Source organism: Mirounga angustirostris, unplaced genomic scaffold (assembly GCF_029215605.1).
Source record: "Mirounga angustirostris isolate CCGP_5_RB_7025 unplaced genomic scaffold, mMirAng1.0.hap1 SCAF_9, whole genome shotgun sequence".
Taxonomy (NCBI): Eukaryota; Metazoa; Chordata; class Mammalia; order Carnivora; family Phocidae; genus Mirounga; species Mirounga angustirostris.
In genome coordinates, this window is record NW_026991717.1 from 105,649,937 (window position 1) to 105,671,257 (window position 21,321).

General features: G+C 38.3%; 2 protein-coding genes across 6 annotated transcripts in view; one reads left to right on the forward strand and one right to left on the reverse strand.

Moving 5' to 3' along the window:
* Positions 1–231: 231 nt before the first annotated feature.
* TRMT5 (tRNA methyltransferase 5) lies at positions 232–10,208 on the reverse strand. Its single transcript, XM_045900986.3, is given in 6 exon segments — positions 232–816; positions 818–858; positions 1,231–1,885; positions 4,897–5,021; positions 8,077–8,732; positions 10,072–10,208. Coding segments are annotated over 6 exon segments (1,530 nt in total). The 5' UTR covers positions 10,077–10,208; the 3' UTR covers positions 232–768.
* An 11-nt stretch (positions 10,209–10,219) lies between these two features.
* The window catches only part of SLC38A6 (solute carrier family 38 member 6), a 62,599-nt gene continuing 51,497 nt past the window's right edge, over positions 10,220–21,321 (forward strand). For 2 of the 5 annotated variants that reach the window (XM_045900987.3, XM_064571139.1), the window contains exons 1-3: positions 10,281–10,422; positions 11,535–11,665; positions 14,232–14,305. In XM_045900987.3, the coding sequence (XP_045756943.1) occupies positions 10,318–10,422; positions 11,535–11,665; positions 14,232–14,305 (310 nt within the window). In that variant the 5' untranslated portion in view covers positions 10,281–10,317. Of the gene's footprint in view, positions 10,423–10,508; positions 10,722–10,776; positions 11,371–11,534; positions 11,666–14,231; positions 14,306–21,321 lie in introns of those variants that run through there. The other 3 variants (XM_045900989.3, XM_045900990.3, XM_064571140.1) reach the window with 3 other exon arrangements.

Below are 21,321 nucleotides of genomic sequence, written 5' to 3' on the forward strand. Positions count from 1 at the left end.
CTAGCAATAATATTATAGCTTGGTGATTTACATGGCACTCAAAATGCTGTTGAGTAACAACCATGTCCCTGGTGATTGGAAGTATGCCGAGTAGCAGTATGAACTGTTGAGAATCACTTTGTGTGTGTTGTAACTTCTCAACTGTGCTGTCATTACGCCATAAAAGCAGCCACAGACAGAACATAAACAAATGAGCATGGTGTGTTCCAAAAAAACTGTATTTATGGACACTGAAATTCAAATTTCATATAATTCTCATGTCACAAGATTTAATTTTTTCAGTCATTAGTATAAGAACCATTCTCCAGTCATCTGCCATACAAAAACAGGTGGTAGGCTAGATCTGGCCTGCCAGGCATAGTTTGCCATCCCTGATCTAAATGATTTCATTTTTATTACTTATACAGTGATAAGTTAGGGGTACTTATATAAAATTTAGACACTGAGGATCACTGCAAAGTGGTATTAGTACTTTCTTAGCAAGGAATTATCCCACCTTCAAAAACTATTTTCCCGGGAGACAGTCAATATTTAAATATATTTAATGAAGAATTAGATATAATTTAGATTGTAAGATTATAACAGATAAACTATACTTAGTAGACTTATGTCATTTAAATTTTAATTTGATAATCTTCAACTTATAAGACAACAAGGGTAAAATAGAAATGTTCAATACTAAAGTTAACTGCTAAAATTTTATGAAGTCATACAAATTATATTTCATTATGTAAAGGTCTAGTGGGGAGAGGGAGAAAATGTTTCCAATTAAGTGACTGAGGAAATTTGAGTTTTTTCTTCTGAAAAGACTTTATTTATCTGTCCTCTGGCGTTTAAGAGGTGGATCATCATGATTCTCTGTAACAAATCCAGAAAACCTGTATTAGTTAAAATACTTAACATTGGAAAATACTTTTAAAAAGCAAATAATATAGGCATTTTAAAGATTTTTAATACTCAACTTATACATCAAATAGTAACATTCCTGCGAGAATTTATTATTTTAATGAAATAGCCTTCTACTAGACTGAACAGTGTGTATGCCATGCTAATATTTGTAAAATTGGGGGAAACGAGTCACAACTGAGTGGCAAGGAATCCTGAATTGAAAAATCTAACTAGAATTAGTTTAAGATATTTCCAAATTTAATAAATAAAATATATATGTAGCCTAAGAAAGCTCCATGAAGGCTATTACAGTTTACATTTAATTTCCCAGAAACTGCTCACCTAGATTTAGGGTCTGGTTCTTGTAGAGTACAGCAGCAGGAATCCGGAAGGTGATACATAACATTTCCTTGTTAGGGGCTACATTTCTTACTGGGTGAATTGAACTGCATGCCTCCAAGGAAATGCCTAACACAGCCCCAGCTCGTTGCTGAACATCCTTAGCAGGATTAGGATCTTTGGAAAAGCTGTAACAGTGCACTATGGGAAGGAGCTCAATGCTGCATGGTGGCCCATCCAAAAGCGATTTGAAAACACCGAGAAACTCGATAGCCTTTGCTGGCAAGTTCATGACAATGTGCACAGAGTGTTTTCTTTCTTTTGACAGTGGTCCTGGCTGCTGCATTAACTCTTTTCTGACTGGTCCTTGAAGGAAGTCTTTCCCATCCAAGTTAAAGACTTTCACCTTTTGGTCCACTTTATTTAATTTACAATTGTGCAACAGCCACTTATGGGATTCAGGATTGAGATCGTTAGCAAATACAGTGCAGTTTTTCTTTGCTACTGGAACAGCAAAAGGCCCAACCCCGGCGAAAACATCAAATAGTACATCCCCAGGTTTGAGAAGTTCTGTGATACGACTGTGTTCTGTAGAGAGGCGAGGATTCCAATAGACTTTCGAAAAATCAAATTCATAGGTGTAGCTGTTTTCTCGAACCTGAAAAAGGTATTATACTTTGATTAACCTGTTTAGTCTTAAATTCCAGCCATGAATACTGGATGGATATACCCACACACATACATTTACATTTAAGAGCAAATAACAGTGCCTTTTAATTAGAATTCTAGTGTTTATGCTATCTTTGAGGCCAGTTAACAACCCATATTAAGACTCTGACATGAGAAAAGTCTCTCCATCTCACTCTAATGGGCCATAAAGTGGTTCCCAAATCACATGAGGAATTTTTCAGACAGGCCAACTGACTGGCTTAATCATACTCTATTTTGTCACCTGATGGAGAGCGAAATAAACCCATAATTTGAAACAACACACCACACACATCTTCATGATGACTAGTTAAGTTGCAGATAGCACTTCCACTCAGCAAATAAGCTTCCTTAGTTTTCAGTTTGTAAGAGGGAGGCATGATATAGATCTGCCATGTACCAATGAATTTTGAGGTATTTTACTATGTTTTTAGATAGTTACTTGGACTTTGCAAGTTTCATGTCTACAAATTAGAGCCAGTGTATACAACAAATCATTCTGCTATTTTCTTTTTTCCCAAATTTGAGTTTTCATTGATTAAATATATACAGTGAAGCTAAGTCTTGAACACATTTAAGACTTCATGCCATTTCTTTTGGGACTATGATAAACATGACAGAAAATAGAAAACAAAATTAAAATTACAGTCATGGAATGTGACCTCAGCCATCAGTTTAAGTCATGGAATGTGACCTCAGCCCTTATTTTAATGGATGAAGAATCAAAGGGCCAAAAAAGTTCCTAAGGTCCATAAATCTGATAGAGATATATTTTCTGTATTCTGCCTTCATGGAATATTCTGCCTTCAAATTTGTGTAAATATTTTTTCTTCCCAACCACATCAGATGCTCTGGCCATGTTAAGGCTCCAGAGTTGGAAATGTTCCTTCATTATTCTGCCAACTAAAACTCTTTCTAGATACACAAACTGGAAGGTTCTGAATATGTCTTGGAATGCTTTTCCTGAAATATCCTTTCTACTCCCCCTTTTTAATGTGAAGCACAGTACTAGTTTAAAAAAAAAAAATACATTCTAAGTATCCTTCTGGTTTTACTCACACTGTCTTTGATATCTCACTCACCCAGTCAGCATCAGGAATCTTTTTACTCACAATATACACACAAAGTACTTAGATGTTGCATGAGCTCCTAAAGTCAAACTTAAATGTGATTCTGTTTGGAGCAAAGAAATTATACTGAGTGAGTTTTTACATTTATTATATGGTATATATGCTAAGTATTAAATATATCTTAAGAACAAACTTTAGTTGGCTTAAGAAATCAGAAGCCATTTAAAAAATTATGTAAGTTTCTCAGAACTTTTAGATCGCGGAGAATGATGCCACCTGCTATCCTAAATGGCAGTACCAAATGAAGAATATGCAGTATTCAATCAGTGTATGATGAGCTAAGCACTGATCCCAGCAAAGGATTCACACTCAAATCTTACTTGCCATAACAGAACTCATACATTATATACAAGCAGTAGGCCATGGAGGTTATACAGGGAAAGACCATGCATGAACTCTGGAGTCAGAAGCCTGGCTCCAAACACCCTGCACAATCATACCTTGTTACTTCATCTGCATAAAGAGAATATTAAAAACAACAACCATTATCTTGTGGGCTTCTCAGAATTTGTTATATTTAAAACATTAGCTCAGGCCTAATAGTAAGCGTGTAGTAAGTGGCATTTTAATATTCTGCTACTATTAAATTATGGCGAAATAATATTATACCTAAAATATTCACCTAAGTCTATGTGGCCCAGAATCTTAAAAAATGATTATTTTGCAAACTCTGAGTTTTATGAAGTCCTGTTTAAAAGAAGTCAGTCAAAGAAAGACAAGTACCATATGAGTTCACTCATATGTGGAATTTAAGAAAAAAGACAGATGAATGTAGGGGGAGGGGGGGCAGAGAGGGAAGCAGACATAAGAGACTGTAAACTATAGAGAACAAACTGAGGGTTGCTGGAGGGGAGGTGGGCAGGGAGATGGGCTAGATGGGGGATGGGCATTAAGGAGGGCACCTGATGTCATGAGCACTGAGTGTTACATGTAAGTGATGAATCACTAAATTCTACTCCTGAAACCAACATTACACTATATGTTAACTAACTAGAATTTAAACAAGAACTTGAAACAAACAAAAAGACATATCTAACATTTTAAGAGGACTTTGTTATTAAAATTTTTTCAAGTTATGAAGAGAGTTTAACCTATTTCCTAGCTTGGGTACAAAATTTCATATGTTAATATATAATCATCTAAGACTTTTGGCTTAAAAAAGTTTATATTCTCCAGCACTCCAGAGGATTTTGGGGGTAGAGGATGATATTTTGGGGGTACCAGGAATTTGTTCCTACATATTAAAAATATTTTTTCTTTGAAATAGATTTGTTTTTCTTATAAAAGAAATATGTGCTCAGTAGAAAAGTATAAAGATGAGAACAAAGGTCACTAGTAACTACATCAAATAAAAATATGCCCGCTGTTAACATTCTAATATATGTGCATATTTACATAAATATTTAGTTAAAATAAGAGCGATATTCTATATACTACTCTATATATTATTTTATATACCAGAATTTGATCAATTCGTTGATGAACATTTAGGTTGTTTCCATTCCTTTGTTTGTTTTGTTATAAAAATGATGAAGAACCTAGTACATACATCATTACAGTTTTGTCCAATTATATCCTTGAAATAACTTCCTGTAAATGCAATGCTAGGTCAGAGGATGTACCTATTCAAAATGGCAATATATTACCATATACTCTTCCTGAGTATTTGTATCAAATTTGCACTCCCATCAAAAGGATATACAAATGCTCACATTCTCACATACTCATCAATACTAGGTTATCATAAATATTTTCAATCTTTGTCATCTATTAAGATTCTAAACATTAATTGATATAATCTGTACCTAGGAGACAATAAAATACTCCATACCTTGGTCATCATGTTCTTCTCTCCAGATAGTACTTCCATTTGGAAATTTCGGTATGTATTATCAATATTATTGATTTTATTTACTGCTGAGGTGATTCCTGGATTTTTGTCAATCATAACTTGGCCTGAAAGAGAAGAATCCATAATAAATATTGCCAGTTGGTTGTAAAATAAAACTGAAAATATGAAATGGAAATAAACCATTTTCTTTTGGTTTATAGACCCAAAAATTGCATCTAGTGTGTATATAGTGGCATGCAATTCTAAAAATTCAACAGATTAGGAAAGTTATTGTAGCCTTCAATACAAACACAAAAAACCATATGGGTATATATATATTTTTAAGATTTTATTTATTTGACGGAGACACAGAGAGGGAGGGAACACGAGCAGCGGGGTGGGAGAGGGAGAAGCGGGCTTCCCGTGGAGCAGGGAGCCCAATGTGGGGCTCCATCCCAGGTGCCCCTCAAAAATTTTTCTTTAAAAATGTACCCATAACGGGGTTCCTGGGTGGCTCAGTCATTAAGCGTCTGCCTTCGGCTCAGGTCATGATCCCAGGGTCCTGGGATCGAGCCCTGCATCGGGCTCCCTGCTCATCAGGGAGCCTGCTTCTCCCTCTGCCTCTGCTGCTCCCCCTGCTTATGCTCTCTCACTCTCTCTCTGTCAAATAATAAAATCTTAAAAAAAAGAAAGAAAGAAAAATTTTCTAGGCGTTTGGATCTACCTAATATTTTTCCATGTTTTTTTTACTAAATCTCAAATGGACCAATACACAACAATAAGCAAAAAGGTAGACCATAAGGTAAAGAACAGAAAGAAGAGCTGTAAGGAGCATGGCAACAAATGATCTCAGAAATCACCAGCCTGTCCCCATTGGCCCCAAACCAAATGTCTGCTTTACTGTGTGCTTGAAACAGATGCCTTCCCTTTGGCAATATAGAACAGCAAAATAAGTTTTCAAATAAAAGAAACATAGATTCTTGGGGTGCCTGGGTGGCTAAGTTGGTTAAGCATCTGACTTCAGCTCAGGTCATGATCTCAGGGTCCCTGCTCAGTGGGGAGTCTGCTTGTCCCTCTCCCTCTAGCCCTCCCACCCGCTCTCTTGTGCGCTCTCTCTCTTAAATAAAAAAATCTTAAAAAAAAAAAAAAGAAACATTCTTTAGAGTCTTATCTAAATACAATGTTCATTTACTTAAATTGTTCTTTTTGTCAAATATGTGCCAGAGCCGAAAAAGCTACAAAGATAATAAAATACACCAGAAATGGTATATTGATGCCCTTTAATTAGTCTACCTTTTTTTCAGCACTTAAAAAATTTTTAAGAATCTATATGCTAATCTCACTGCATAAAGATAACTTGATTTGGAGGGGCGCCTGGGTGGCTCAGTCGTTAAGCGTCTGCCTTCGGCTCAGGTCATGATCCCAGGGTCCTGGGATCGAGCCCCACATTGGGCTCCTTGCTCGGTGGGGAGTCTGCTTCTCCCTCTCCCTCTGCCTGCTGTTCTGCCTACCTGTGCTCTCTCTCTCTCTGTCAAATAAATAAATAAAATCTTTAAAAAAAAAAAAAAGATAACTTGATTTGTAAGTTAGTAAAAAGTACTCAAAAATACAAATACACTGATATATAACCAAAATTTGTCCAGTTTCTTTCTGATAATTAGATACCTGATTTTGAATATGATAATATCAATAAACTCTAGCCAATCATTGTTCTTATCCTGTTCTGCTTCAAGTATCAGAACTCAATTTTTAAGGTTACAGGAGTTTGAAATGAGGCATGAAATAAAAAAACCAAAACCAATTCTGAAAGTCTATAGTAAAAGCTTTAAAATTATCACTGTATGAGAATGTTTCACTTTTAATCTTTGAATGCCCCTTTATAAAGTAGGGATGCCAAAAGGCATGTTTGAGTTATGGCAAGTAATGACTCATAGCAAAGCTTATCCTTGACATTTGCACCCAGTTATAATTATAAAGATCTGCTTAGATATTTTTTTATATTATTAGCCCCGTCCATCAATAAAAACAAAGGAAATGCATAACAGCCTATTTCTGAAATTCTACCCATGCAAAATATTGAGAACTACATTTTAAAGGTGAAAATAATTCCCAGAAGTGCTGACAATTACTCTACATTAAAAAAAATTAATCTGGAGAATACATGGACATCAAATATTTGTATAAGGTTAACTGCAATCGTGATTAGTCGTCTTCTTTCTTATCCCAAAGGATAAAGGACCCAGGCTCAAACTTGGGCTTACGGAGGTACAACATAGAAAAGCATCATTTTTTTTTTTTTTAAAGATTTTATTTATTTATTTGTCAGAGAGGAAGAGAGAGAGCGCACACAAGCAAGGGGAGCAGGAGGCAGAGGGAGAAGCAGGCTCCCTGCTGAGCAGGGAGCCCCATGTGAGACTCAGTCCTAGGACTCCGGGATCATGACCTGAGCTGAAGGCAGACGCTTAACTGACTGAGCCACCCAGGCATCCCACAAAAGCACCATTTCTAAAAGGATAAGGGCACTAAAAAACAAAGTATGGTGCCTGACATATAGAAGAGGCTCAATCAGTTGAATCAAAACATGAGTAAAGGTCTTGCACTTTTCATGGTAAAACACTCAAATTTAAGAAACCTAGAATTCAACATAGTCCTGAGGGTCAAATAAGTCCTGTGTACCAAAATGACAAGATGCCAAAGAATTCTGCCAAAGCGAAAGATTTGAGTTTAATCTATGCTTGTATACTGTATACACAAAAGCCTGAAATGATTTTTAGAGCTTTGCTATCACTCGGGAAAGAATATTCCAAAACGGGGCGCCTGGGTGGCTCAGTCGGTTAAGCGTCTGCCTTCGGCTCAGGTCATGATCCCAGGGTCCTGGGATCGAGCCCCACATCGGGCTCCCTGCTCGATGGGCAGCCTGCTTCTCCCTCTCCATCACTCGCGCTCTCTCTCTCACATGCTCGCTTTCTCGCTCTCAAATAAATAAATAAAATATTAAAAAAAAAAAAAAAAGAATATTCCAAAACTATTCTCAAAAGAGAGGGTATGTAGCCCAAGATCCAGTTTAAAATTAAAATGATAAAATGTCCTGCTTCTGTAATTTGACATCTAAGAAAATAATTTTAAAAACTAAAATTAGAACTTGCTAATTACTTTCTAGTACATGAAAGACATACCTACCAATTAAATGCTTGAAAGGTAGTTGATGATCCCGAAGGTTCAGGTGGGCAATATGTCCAACTCTGCTAAAACCTGAAGTCACATCTTGACCTTGCGGAAGCACAGCTTTCAAGATTTCTTCTGACTTAAAGTTTTCATAAGTTAGTTCCAAATTATATTTAGATATCTGTGGATTGACATTAAGCTGCCTTAAAATACTGAGTTCTGCTCTTTCAAAGGAATCATCAGTAAATATTTTATAGGGATCCAACATAATTAGTCTACTTTCTTCATCTTCTGGATCTTCAATCACACGTTTTATGCCTGGGCGCTGCAGTGCTGCCCTTTTAAGGGATCGCATCAATTTATTGACTATTTCTTTCCTTACTTTAAGCACTGGGATGGTTACTGTCTTTTTAAAAGCTGTTCTATCAAGTATTGTCATTCCTCGAACATTAGAGGGTGGTGAAAACAATTCAGAGTCTCTCTGGTCTGATTCTATTTCAGGCATGGTTGAGAATCTTTTTCTTTGATCCAACAAGAAAATACCAGGTGCTCTGCTAAGCTTCTGTATCTGTGATGTCCAACCTAGTGGAGTCAGTGATTCTGATTCAGATATTCTACAGCTTTCCACTTTAAAAAGTGTTCTTGAGAATCCAAATGGCCTCCATAAGATCCTAAAAAAAAGTATGCATTTAAAAAAATTACCATAAAACTACAAACTTACATGTTCACAATAGCTTAAGAATAAAACTCTAAATTCTAGGGGTGCCTGGGTGGCTTAGTTAAGTGTGGGGCTCTTGAGTTAGGCTCAGGTCATGATCACAGGGTCATGAGATTGAGCTCTGCATCAGGCCCGGTGCTCAGCAGGAAGTCTGCGGGAGATTCTCTCCCTCTGCCCCTCCCCCCACTCTAAATAAATAAAATCTTAAAAAAAATCTGAATTCTACAGTTTTAAACAACCGCTAAATGCTGATAATTAAAACTTCTAGTGGTGACAAGTATACTATCTTTTCCATGATATGTTGTCTTTTATTAGCAATAAATGATAAATTTGCACCTTCAACCCACCTGCTGCCACGACAAGGGCTTAGTGATCCATCAGCCTCCCTATAGTCTATGAACTTCTCCACCCACAATTTTCTATAGCATACATGTGGGATTGGAAGTCTGAGATTTGAGTTAAAAGATCACCTCTAAATGAAATGGTCATTATACTTAAGACTTTACCAATGGCAATATTTACTAGGATATTCTTCTGACTGCTACATGCTTTACACACATTATCAATCTTGGGAGGTGTGTGATATCACATCCTTATTTTGTAAACGAGCAAACTAAAGGTCAGAAGTAGGTTAATTCACCCAGTCTCGCTGCTGTAAGCGGCTGAGCAAGGATTAAAAACCAGGTCTGACTGACTTCAGAGCCCGTGGTCTTAATATATTGCTACGTTGTTTGTCTTCAATGTTTTACTACCACAAGTCCTGCCTATGACTTGAGGTTTTGGTATTCTGAGGACTAGGATTTGCTAAATGTTACATGCCCCTTCCATTCATTCATAGTATCAGTTATTCACTTTGCCTTCTAAAATACCAAAGAACCAATTAGCAGGGGAAAGGGCCCTGCCCCAGGACCCTGTAAAGCAATTCTCAAACTTCACAGTCAGGGTTCAAATTCGGCTAGCAGTTAACCAGCTGTGTGATCTTGTAATATCTTAACCCGAGTCTCGGTTTCCCACGTGTAAAATGAAAGGCTCTTTCAGAAAGCTTTTGAAAAGATTAAACACATTCCTTCCTAGCCACTACTCGGACCTAGGCTCAGCACCCAGGCGGTGGGTGACCTCGCGACGTTTCTGCGCCCAAGAGGCGCGCGGCGGGGAGCAGATCGTGGTGGACGGGTACTGCCGCCCGACCCTCAGCCTCTCCCCTCAGGGGCTTTGCGGTCACCACCTCACCAACGTCACCATCCCAATTCCTGGCATCGCTCCGCGGTTGACTCCGAGAATAGACCCCTCACCTCATGCTCTGGTGCAGCTCGTAAATGGGCCGCTCGCGGAAGGCTGGCCCTCGATGACATCATCACCGTTCGCCACCGAGGGGCGAGCGTCATCAGATCGCGTCGATTCCCTCCTTTCTTCCCCGCCCTGGTGAGGTACCGGAACTCAGAAGGGCCGGGCCCACAGCCCCGCCTCCGATGCGACTAACGACTGGAGGGCTGGGGTGGTAGCTCGCACATGGACCTGGTAGTCGGCCAGCGAGCAGTATGGAGGCACCCTGGGGGATCGTCAACGCTGAGCGGAGCTGGTACGTCTCTGCCCAGCAGCCCGAAGAGGCGGAGGCGGAAGAGTTGAGCCCGTTGCTAAGCAACGTAAGTGGCCTCCGCTCCTTCTCGGTGCTGAAGGCCTCCGGGCTTCCCTGAAATGCCTGGCAAGTGAGACCGGGAAAAGAAGGAGGTGGGGGTGTGGCATGGGGATAAGGGAGAAGCTGGAGCCTGACTCTTGGCGGATGGCGCCCTAAGGCAGCAGCCAGAGGCGGATGAGAGCCGGCGGAGTGTATGAATGTGCTAGCAGCGTAACATGGCTCAGAAAGAAAAGCTGAAGGCGCAGGCACAGGTGGAAGAGGCTGACTGGATGAGCAGCCCTAGCGTTATGTAACTCAGTGCTGTTTGTGAGTGTCTTTGTGGACTTCCTGTTCCCTCCACCAGTCTTGTGAGGTTTTTGCCAGAGTCAACAAGATTTTTCTTTCTAGACTTAGTCATTGGCTGCCTAAGAAACATCTTCATACAGAAATCCTTAGCGGTGAAGGAGTGGAGGTGGCCTGGTGATAAGTCCATAGGTACTTCCTTGGCCCTAAAGCCTGTGCAGTGGGTCCTTAGCCTTTTAACTCAAGTCCCTGCTCTGTAACAGTTTCTAGGACTTTGCTCCCAAATGCTGTTTTGGGAGAGGGTGTTTTCAAGGGTATCTTCGGTAGAGCAACGTGAATTGCTTCTATGTATTATATCGTCATTGCAAGGTATTCCTGACCATCCTTGCATTTGAGCTGACTTAATTCATTAAATATATAGAGATTACTTTTGCAGTCCCAGTATTGGGGAGCAGCCATGGTCTACAGCAGCCCCAAGCTAACTAAGGATTTCTTCAGTAATCACACGAGCTGAGGCCATCTCCCTTCTCTCTGTCCCACCCCATTCCTATCCTGTCTTCATCTTTTGCAGTCACAAGGTTAATCATGGCTTTTCCCGAAGTCTGCCTGGGCTCCGTACTGGTGGAGATGATTTTCCTAAGAAACAAGATTCCTGGCGCTGCACTAGTGAGAGGTGGGAAGGGAAGAAAGGAAACCAGTGCTGCTTGAGAAACTAGTGTGTCACACAGTGCCTGTGGTTTGCAGGAGACTTTCTCCATAACTTGTCATTCATTTCTTGATGAAGTTTGAACTTCACCATCCAAACATTTTAACACTATTAAATTTGTGTGCTTGCAGGAACTTTACAGACAGGGATCCCCAGGTGTTTCATTTGGTTTTTCTGTGTTTAATATGACGAATGCCATCATGGGAAGTGGCATCCTTGGCTTAGCTTATGTTATGGCTCATACTGGCATCCTTGGATTTAGGTGAGTTTTTTTTTTCTTCTTTTACTGTTACTTTTATTTTATTTTTCTTCCATTTTGATAGTACACTGAGAAGCAAAGAGATAGGCTCCAGAGCTGGTGTTATACAGTGTCTAGTTAAATTATTTCTGGGGTTCTAGCATTTTCCTACTATTGTTGCCAGTCTGTAGCTTGGAGGGATGCAATATAATTTGTATTTTTTATCCAAAAGTGTGGCTAATTTTTTAAAATGGAAACTTGATCCACACTTGCTTATAATAACCTTAAGGAGTGGCTATTTGTTGTGTCAAGTTGGCCAAAGTGAATTAAAGTTTATCAGCCATACAGATTACCTATAAATAGCAATTTTATGAGGGTTAAGTTCATAATCTTTTCATTTCTCTCCCATCTTCTCCTGTCTTCCTACTCTTAGGTAGTCTTGTTTCCCTGAGACATGTGTTCTGTGCCTATTCCTTTTCATCTAGACTCGACTCATTCCAGTTGGCCCAAAAGAGGAGACATTCCTGGCTTTTCTGCGTTTCCATAGTACTTTGTATATTCATTCTGTTATTATAATGTGTTATAGTGATTTGTTTGCAAGTTAGTTTCCCTGTGAAACTGAAATCCTTTAGAACTAGACCTTATCTTTAGCATTTAGCGTTTGTTTTGTTTATCAATAGAAGCAGATCTATCTTATCAGGAAATTTAAAATGCATCGAGTCTCATTTAGGTTTATTTTCTGCTTTTATTTTTAATTTCTTGATAAGCAAACCAATTTTTAAGTAACCCACTTGCCTTTTTTTGTTTTTTAAAGATTTACTTGAGAGAGAGCGTGTGCACAAGCAGGAGGGGCAGAGGGAGAGGGAGAGAGAATCTCAAGCAGACTCCACCTGGGCCAGAAGCCTGACCCGGGGCTCTGTCCTGTGACCCTGAGATCATGACCCAAGTAGAAACCAAGAGTGGGACGCTCAACCAACTGTGCCACGCAGGCGCCCCCCCAACTTGCTTTTATAATGGGTTATATGCACAAACTTTCATAATTTTTAAAACCTAAAAAAAATTTTAAGTAGGATCCACACTAATGTGGGGTTTGAAATCATGACCCTGAGCATGCTCTACTGAGTGCCAGGTGCCCCTCATAATTTTTTAAAAGTTTTAATTTAAATTCCCTTTAGTTAATATACAGTATTATATTGGTTTCAGGTGTACAACGTAGTGATTCAACAATTCTATACATCACCTAGTGCTCATCACAAGTGCGCTCCCTAATCCCCATCACCTATTACCACCGCCCCCCCCGTAACCATTAGTTTGTTCTCTATAGTTAACAGTCTATTTCTTGATTTCTCTATCTCTCTTTTTCCCTCTTTGCTTGTTTGTTTTGTTTCTTAACAAACTTTCATAATTTTAAAACTTCAAAACTGTATTTGACATCTTAGGCAAGACATAATCATAGGACTCATTTTTGGGTTCCCTTTGAAAAATCACATTTTGTACTCCAGGGCCTTACATGCAGATGTATACCACTGAACATGTCCTTACTGAATCATGTCACATTTTCCATTTAGTGATACCAAACTGTTATTTTGTGAGGCCTCAAGTGTACTGACAGGTGTACTTGTATACAAATGGTAAGTGTACCTCTCAGCTTTGCTACTTAATAACAAGTATTAAGTAGACCATAAAGAATTTCTTCAACTTCTTGGGGCACTCACTAGTGCCAGCTTTCTAAGAAGCTTGTCCTGTCCGTATCCTCCTGAGAATAAGTAGGAAATTATGCATATTGTCTCTTTTCACACTTTTGGTGAAAGGACCCTAATTATTACATTATTTGTACCTTTTCAAATTGTGTCAATAGATGTGTGTTAACTGCTTTGGTTTGGTTTGGTGAGTGTGTATGTATTTAATGGATGCTAGGAAATGCAGTCTTTTTTTTTAAGATTTATTTATTTTAGTGAGGGTATGTGAGTGGGGGAGGGGAAGAGGGAGAGAGAGAGGGAATCTTCAGACTCCCCACTGACTGGGGAGCCAGACATGGGGCTCCATCCCACGACCCTGGAGTCATGACCTGAGCTGAAACTAAGAATTGGATGCTCAACCAACTGAGCCACCCAGATGCCCCTAGGAAATACAGTCTTAACTCAGTATTATAGGTGAAGATATAATAGGGAGGTACAGTCATTGGAAGAGGAGGGATGGAGGGAAGGAAAAAGAAGACAATGAGATTTCACAACTAAAACTTCTGTTTAGACTTAAAATAGGAAGAAATAGTTATAAAAGGGAAACAGTACAAGATCACTGAATGGCTGAACCAGCAGTCAGCAGATAAGAGTGCTGAAGGAGAAAATTGGTTTTGTTTTAAATAAAGTTTGTTTCTTTCTGATTTATTTTTTTTAATCTAAAAGCAGTATATTTTCATTTAAATAAAATTTGGTAAATACAGAATAATATTTTCTTTAGTAACCATAATCCAACTACTCAAAGATAGTCCCTGTGAACATTTGAATGTGAAAAAAATTTGTTTTGTAATGAGATACCTCAAAAAAGAAAACTTTGTGGGGGTTTGACCATGTACTCTTTTATATTTCAGTTTCTTGCTGTTGATAGTTGCTCTCCTGGCTTCTTACTCAGTTCACCTCCTGCTTAGTATGTGCATTCAGACAGGTGAGTGAAAATATTATGCTGAGTTATTTGTTGAAGCAACCCTTTGAGATGATAACCACACAAAGGATTGGATGTCTCAAATTTAATTTCCAGCAGGTGTACATTATTATTAGGCAGGGTGGTTGAAATGGAGAATTTCAAAAGGCCAGAATAGATAGACCCAATCCTAGGAGAATATTTAAAGACAGAATGGGAGGAGGAAACTTACCTGCCTTTCTCTGTAGCACACAGCATAGTTTTCTAGATTAGGGTAGGTTAGGGGAAACCCCTGAAAGGGGTTTAAAGAATCCAAACTTTATGTTATGGGGAAGCAGTAGACAGGTGTTTATTCTGATCATATTTCTCCTAGGGTGATTATTTCCTCAAGGAGAACACCTTTTCAGATTTATTCCTGCCTGCTCTGTAGGAGACAAGGTCACTAAACTTCAGATTTATTTAGTTTTATATTTTTAATTGCAAGTCTAGAATAAGGTAGTTTTTTTGGAAATGACAGAATTATATGCAGTTAAAACAATTTAGATATGTATATGCATTTTTCCATTTGGAACTTTAATTCAGTCATGTATTAGGTTCTCTTCAGTTGCAATGAATAAAAGTATATGAATTACAGAAGTGCTTTAGTAGAGCTTTTCTTATGGCATTAACAAATATTCTGTGTCCATCAATCCTGGTCTTTTTATCTGTCTGGTCTCTTTTATGTTTGGATTAGGTCAGTTTTGATGCCAGAATCATGAGTTTAATTCTTGTGTGGGTGAATTCACTCTGCTCTATCAGATTTTATAGTTTTCAGACTTTAAGAAGCAGAATAGATACATAAAATAGATAAAAATAGGATTCTGGCTGGAACAGGTGAGAGAAGCCCAAAGGTATTTCTTGAGAATTTTAAGACTCTCCAGAGCATACTTAGCTCTACTCTATTTAATCTGTCTATGCCATCAGACATACCTGCAGATCTTTTTATAAACAGAGATTCATAAACCACAGGGATTCTAATTCCAAGAATCTGAGGTGCAATTTAGAAATATGTTTTTAAAAGTCCTCCTGATGATTCTTAGGCAAAGCTGATTTAGGATCCACAGTTCACAGCTATAACTTGTACCAGCACCTTTGGTCATCCAGCTTGCAAATGTATGCCTTTTCTTTCAAGGGGCTTGGGTGACAGTGCAGATAAAAATACTAGGAAACAATGCAGTGATAGTAATCTGAAAGTACAAGTTGTTCATAACAGCATCCCAAATTCAGGAATAATAGCATTAAATAAGTATCTATAAATCCTGCTGAAATTTCAAAAATTTCATGTTTTGAAATTCTGCTTCTCTCTGTGACAAGATTATTTTTACCTAATTGTGGTAGTTTTTAACATCTTAATAGGTTATTTTATTATGGATTCTACTGAAAGAATAATATGTTAGTCAACCATACGGCAACTATGTCTTCATTAACTAAAATGTTATAGCATGCTTTATTAATTTCAATTATTTGGAAGTAATACTCAATTTAGGAAGATTTCCAAGTAATGCTGTTTTTTTTTTTTCCTTCAGTTCATCTATATTTAACTTTAAAATTCTGACACTGTCTTGGTTCTTTTCTGTTTCTTTAGGGGGTGTATGAACTGAAAACCTCTGTTTCTTTCTCTTTTTTCTTTTCCTTTATTTTTGTAGCTTGCTTGGTCCATGAACTAACTTCTTCATGGTTCTTCATATACATTGATGCACCTGTCTTCCGTTGAACTCCTTCAGTCATTGTAAAATTCTCTATGGAGGTAGGCTTTTAAAAAATATATATACATATATATATATATGTATATATATGCACACACATAAAAGACTAGAGAATAACATGTAGCTAAATTTTTTTCCTCAATGTATTGGAGTGTCATAAAGGAGTATTACTCAGATCAGATTGGTCAGAGAAAGGGCTATCATAAGTCTTTACAAAATAACTTCTTCATTTATTTGCCTGGAGTACAAGGGAAATGTTAATCTTTATAAAAATAAAGGATTTCTTCATGTGAAATTCTGATATTTTGGATTTTATATAGGGATTGAGGTCTCTGAAGACTGTTTTGAGGAGCTGAGGTAGCATATAAGGTACTTTAATCTCTCTAGCCTTAGTTTGTCTATAAAATGGTAATGATAATGCTTTCCTTTTGGGATTATTGTGAGAATGAAATACAGTAATGTATATAAAATGCCAAGGCTTTGGTCAGTACAAGCTTTTATTATGAGTTCCCACTGATGCAAAACCCTTAAAGAGTGCAAGGTGTTGTACACAATACTCTCTCAGAAACAGTTGGCTTATTGTGATTCTTTGGGGAAACTTCTGTGCTTATGGAATAAACCCATAGGTCCCCTCTGATCTCCACATCGCTATCAGCAGGAGGGAATTCATTGATTCAAAGTACCTTTGTACTTTCCCTCACTCTCTTGTCCATATATCCCCTCTTTGTCCAGTTGGAGTTTCATGGTACATTATTACAAGCACTCCCTTGTTGCTCCCTTTTATCATCCTACTCCTCTAGCAAAATCCAACCATGGTTAAATGTGACTCTGCCTACTTCACACACGCACCTGTGCAATTGAATGTTCCTGAAGAAAAACACATAACCTCGCAGAGTGATATCACTATAATTCGGTGTCTAGTGGACCTATGACACTATCACACAGTCCTTATTAACTTCCTTAGTTCATTCACTTGCTTACTCTGCTATTAGGAGGTGATTTTTTCATATCTTCTCCTTTCTCTCAAACCTTCAACACATTCTCCTTGATTACATTCTTAGCTGATATCTTCAATTTCTATTTCACTGAGAAGATGGAATCATAAATGAACTAAATTATAGGCTCTTGCCACCACTTACACCTTCCCATTTATCATTTGTGCCATATGCTCTGTTACTTTGGATGAACTCTTAGTGTTCTTATCTAAGGCCAGCTTTTCTACTTCTGCTGTGATCCCATCTGCTCTCACCTGCATCCCTCCAGCCACTCTCTCCCTTCTCTCTTCTTCTTTTTTATCATCTTTTTTCCTTTGTTTTCTTCCTATCATTTACAAAGAATCTGTCATTTCTTCTGTTTTAAGAAGGACTCCACATTCCTTCAATATGGCTCCATGCCTTCATAGCAAAACTCCTTAGAAGACTTGTTTATGCCAGATAGTTTCCCTTCCTCTCATTCTTTCTTTTTTTTCCCCCTCTTATTCTCTTTTGAACCCACTCCAGTTAGGCTTTCCCCCATCATTCCATTGAAATTATTGTACCGGTGACTTGCACTTAGTTGCTAAATCCAGCAGTCAGTCGTCAGTCTTCACCTTAGTTGACTGCTCAGCAGCGTTTAGTAGTTAGTTGTTCCTTCCTCTGTGTGACACTTATTTACATTCTTCCGGTTTCCGTCCTATTCCACTGAATACTCCTCTTTTTTTCTGCTGAATATTCTTCATCTTTCCATCTTCTAAACATTGGAGTACCCCAGGACTATTCCTCTGATTTCTTTTATACTCACTAGGGCTCCTGGTGACCCTAAACTTTATGTCCTTAGCCTGGGTCTCTTCCCCTGAATTTCAGTCTCATATCCAACTGCCTCCATGACATCTCCACTTGGAGATATCTATCTATCTATCTATCTATCTATCTATCTATCTATCTATCTATCTATCTCAAATTAACCAAACTGTCCAATTTTGCACTTCCAGTCTATACCTTCCACTCTTTTCTCACCTAAGTAGATGATAGCATCTTCCTTGTAGTTGCTTAGGCCAAAGATCTTGGAGTTATGGTGAACTCATTTTTCTACCCTCATACTCCAAATGCAAGCTCCAAATGTGAGAAAGTACCCGTTCTATAATTTTGAAGGTAAATGTTGACACAACATGTGAAGATTCTGATGAAAAGGTATAGAGGCTACCATTTGATCCAGCAGTTGTACTACCAGATCTAGATGTTACTACTAGGTATCCAAATGAGTTGAAAACTTATGTTGACACAAAAACCTGCACATGGATGTTTATACCTGCTTTATTCATAATTGCTAGAACTTAGAAGTAACGAAGTTGTCCTTTGGTAGGTGAATGGATAAATGGTGGTCCATCCATACAATGAAATATTATTCAGCACTAAAAAGAAATGAGCTATCAAACAATGAAAAAATATGGAGGAACCTTAAATGTGTATTACTAAGTGAAAGAATCCAATCTGAAAAGGCTACATCCTGTACAGTTCCAGGTGTATAACATTCTTGGGGCATCTGGCTGGCTCTGTCAGTAGAGCATGCAACTCTTGCTCTCAGGCTCATGAGTTCAAGCCCTATGTTGGGTATGGAGTCTACTTTTAATTTTTTAATTTTTAAAATATTTTATTTATTTATTTGTCACAGAGAGAGAGATTACACAAGCAGAGAGAGTGGCAGGCAGAGGGGAAGCAGGCTCCCCACTGAGCAAGGAGCCTGATGTGGGACTCAATCCCAGGACCCTGGGATCATGACCTGAGCCAAAGGCAGCCGCTTAACCAACTGAGCCACCCAGGGATCCCTGGAGTCTACTTTTTATTATTTATTTATTTATTTATTTTTATTTTTTAAAGATTTTATTTATTTTTTGACAGAGAAAGAGACAGCAAGAGAGGGAACACAAGCAGGGGGAGTGGGACAGGGAGAAGCAGGCTCCCCGCGGAGCAGGGAGCCCAATGTGGGGCTCAATCCCAGGACCTTGGGATCATGACCTGAGCCAAAGGCAGACACTTAACGACTGAGCCATCCAGGTGCCCCTGGAGCCTACTTTTTAAAAAATGGTTGACTCTGTGACATTCTAGAAAAGATAAAACTATGGAGACAGTGAAAAGACCAGTGGTTTCCAGGGGCTAGAGGGGAAGGAGAAATGAATAGGCAGAGCACAGAGGATGTTGGTGGCAATGAAACTATTGTGTATGATACTTTACTAGTGGATACACGTCATTATTCATTTGTCAAAACCCATAGAATGTACAGCATCAAAAGCGAACTCCAAACTGTGGACTTTGGGTAATAATGATATGTCAGTGTAGGTTCATTGACTGTAATAAATGTACCACTCTAGTGGAGAACGTTGATCGTGGTGGAGGCTGTGCATGTTTGGGGTTAGGGAAGATGTGGAAACTCTCCATACTTTCTGCTCAGTGTTGCTGTGAACTTAAAACTGCTCTTAAAAAGAAAGTTTATTAAAAAAAATTAAAGGGGCACCTGGATGGCTTAGTCGGTTAAGCATCAGACTCTTGGCTTTGGCCCACATCATGATCTCAGAGTTGTGAGACTGAGCCTCGCATCCGGCTCTGTGCTGAGTGTAGAGCCTGCTTAAGATGCTTTCTCTCACTCCCTCTTCCTCTGCCCCTTCCCCCCCCACCAAAAAAAATTAAGAAAGAAACAAACTCAGAGGAAAAGAGGAAACAGAGATAATACAGAGACCAGATGAAAACTTAAAAAAAAAACAACTTTATTTAATAGCTTCAGAGAACTAAAAGAAGATATTGCATTTTTGAAACAGAGGAAATTATTAAAAGGTTATAATAAGAGAATATAAGAGTCCTAGAAATTAAAAATAAAATTCAAGATTAGTAGTTGTGTTGAAAGAGTTAAGGAAATTTTTTAGGCAGGGAGGTGAGGGGAAGACAAGGAGCTTAGAATAAGAGAGGAAAGATACAAAATAGAGGTCCAGTCCAGGAGGTTCAACATGCAAATAATTGGAATTCCATAAAGAGAAGAGAAAAAATGTAATGGTAGGAAATTATCAACAAAATAATAGAAAGAAAGTTTGTGTAACTGAAGGAAATTAGTTTCCAGGTTGAAAGGATTCTTCTTAGTATCCTATAATAATTGCAAAATAATTCATACAAACACACATCATTGTGAAAAATCAGAAACCCCAGAGAATATCCTAAAAGCTTTCAGAGAGGAGAAACAAAATTCTCATACAATGAATCAAGAACTATAATAGCAAATGACTTCCCAGGAAATACTTTAAATAAGAAGACTATAAAACAATACCTTCAAAATTTAGGGGGGGGGGTGATTTCAGTATAGGTATTCTATACCCAGCAAAACTATCATGTAACTATGCTGGTAGAATAATAACATTTTCATACATTCAAAGACTCAAAAAATTATTTCCTATGCACTCCTACTTAATGAGCAGTGGAGGATGCCATTTACCAAAGTTATGTACTATCGAAGAAATAGGGAATTTAGCACAGGAGAGAAGTAAAGGGAATTCCCAGGACAACTGAGCGGCTGATCTAAAAGCCATCTCCAGATTGGAGTAGCTTTTGCTTTTGCTTTTTTTTTTTTTTTTAAGTAGGCTCTGTGGCAGGGCTTGAACTCAATCCTGAAATCAAGATCTGAGCTGAGATCAAGAGTCAGATGCTTAACTGATTGAGCTACCCAGCCCCCCTCCCCGCCCCCAAGTAGTTTGTTTTGTTTTGTTTTGTTTTTCACAAAGGCACAGTCATCCTTCCAGGCCGTGCTTGCCTTCAAGATATGTGTTCATGATGACCCTTTTCTTTGTCTTTTTCCTGAAAGGAAAGCCTTTCTCATTTGTCTGGCTCTAATTTGCACTAACAGTACCTGAGTAAGTCAGCAGTGATGCCTGGTTGTCACAAAAGTCTAAGAATCAAATACTGGAAGATTGAAACAAAGTATTAACAAGGGAAATGAAAGATGGATTAGGGAATATGGAGGTTAAGGGAGTTAGAATTGAGAGGAGCTGATGTCTGAATATGGTGAATAAGAGAGAAGGACATGTCTACGGGTATCTCCCAGATTTCTGTTATGAAACACTGGACTAATAATAGTGTCATTAAATGGAGATAAGGACATAGCAGGAAGCATTGATTCAAAGTAAAAATGAGTTCAGCTTTGGATAGGGAGATTTGAAGAATAGTTGACTCTTGAACAGCACAGTTTTGAACTGTGTAGATCCACTTATATATGGATTTTTTTGATAAGTACAGTATGGAAAATGTATTTTGTCTTCTTGATGAATTTCTAATAACA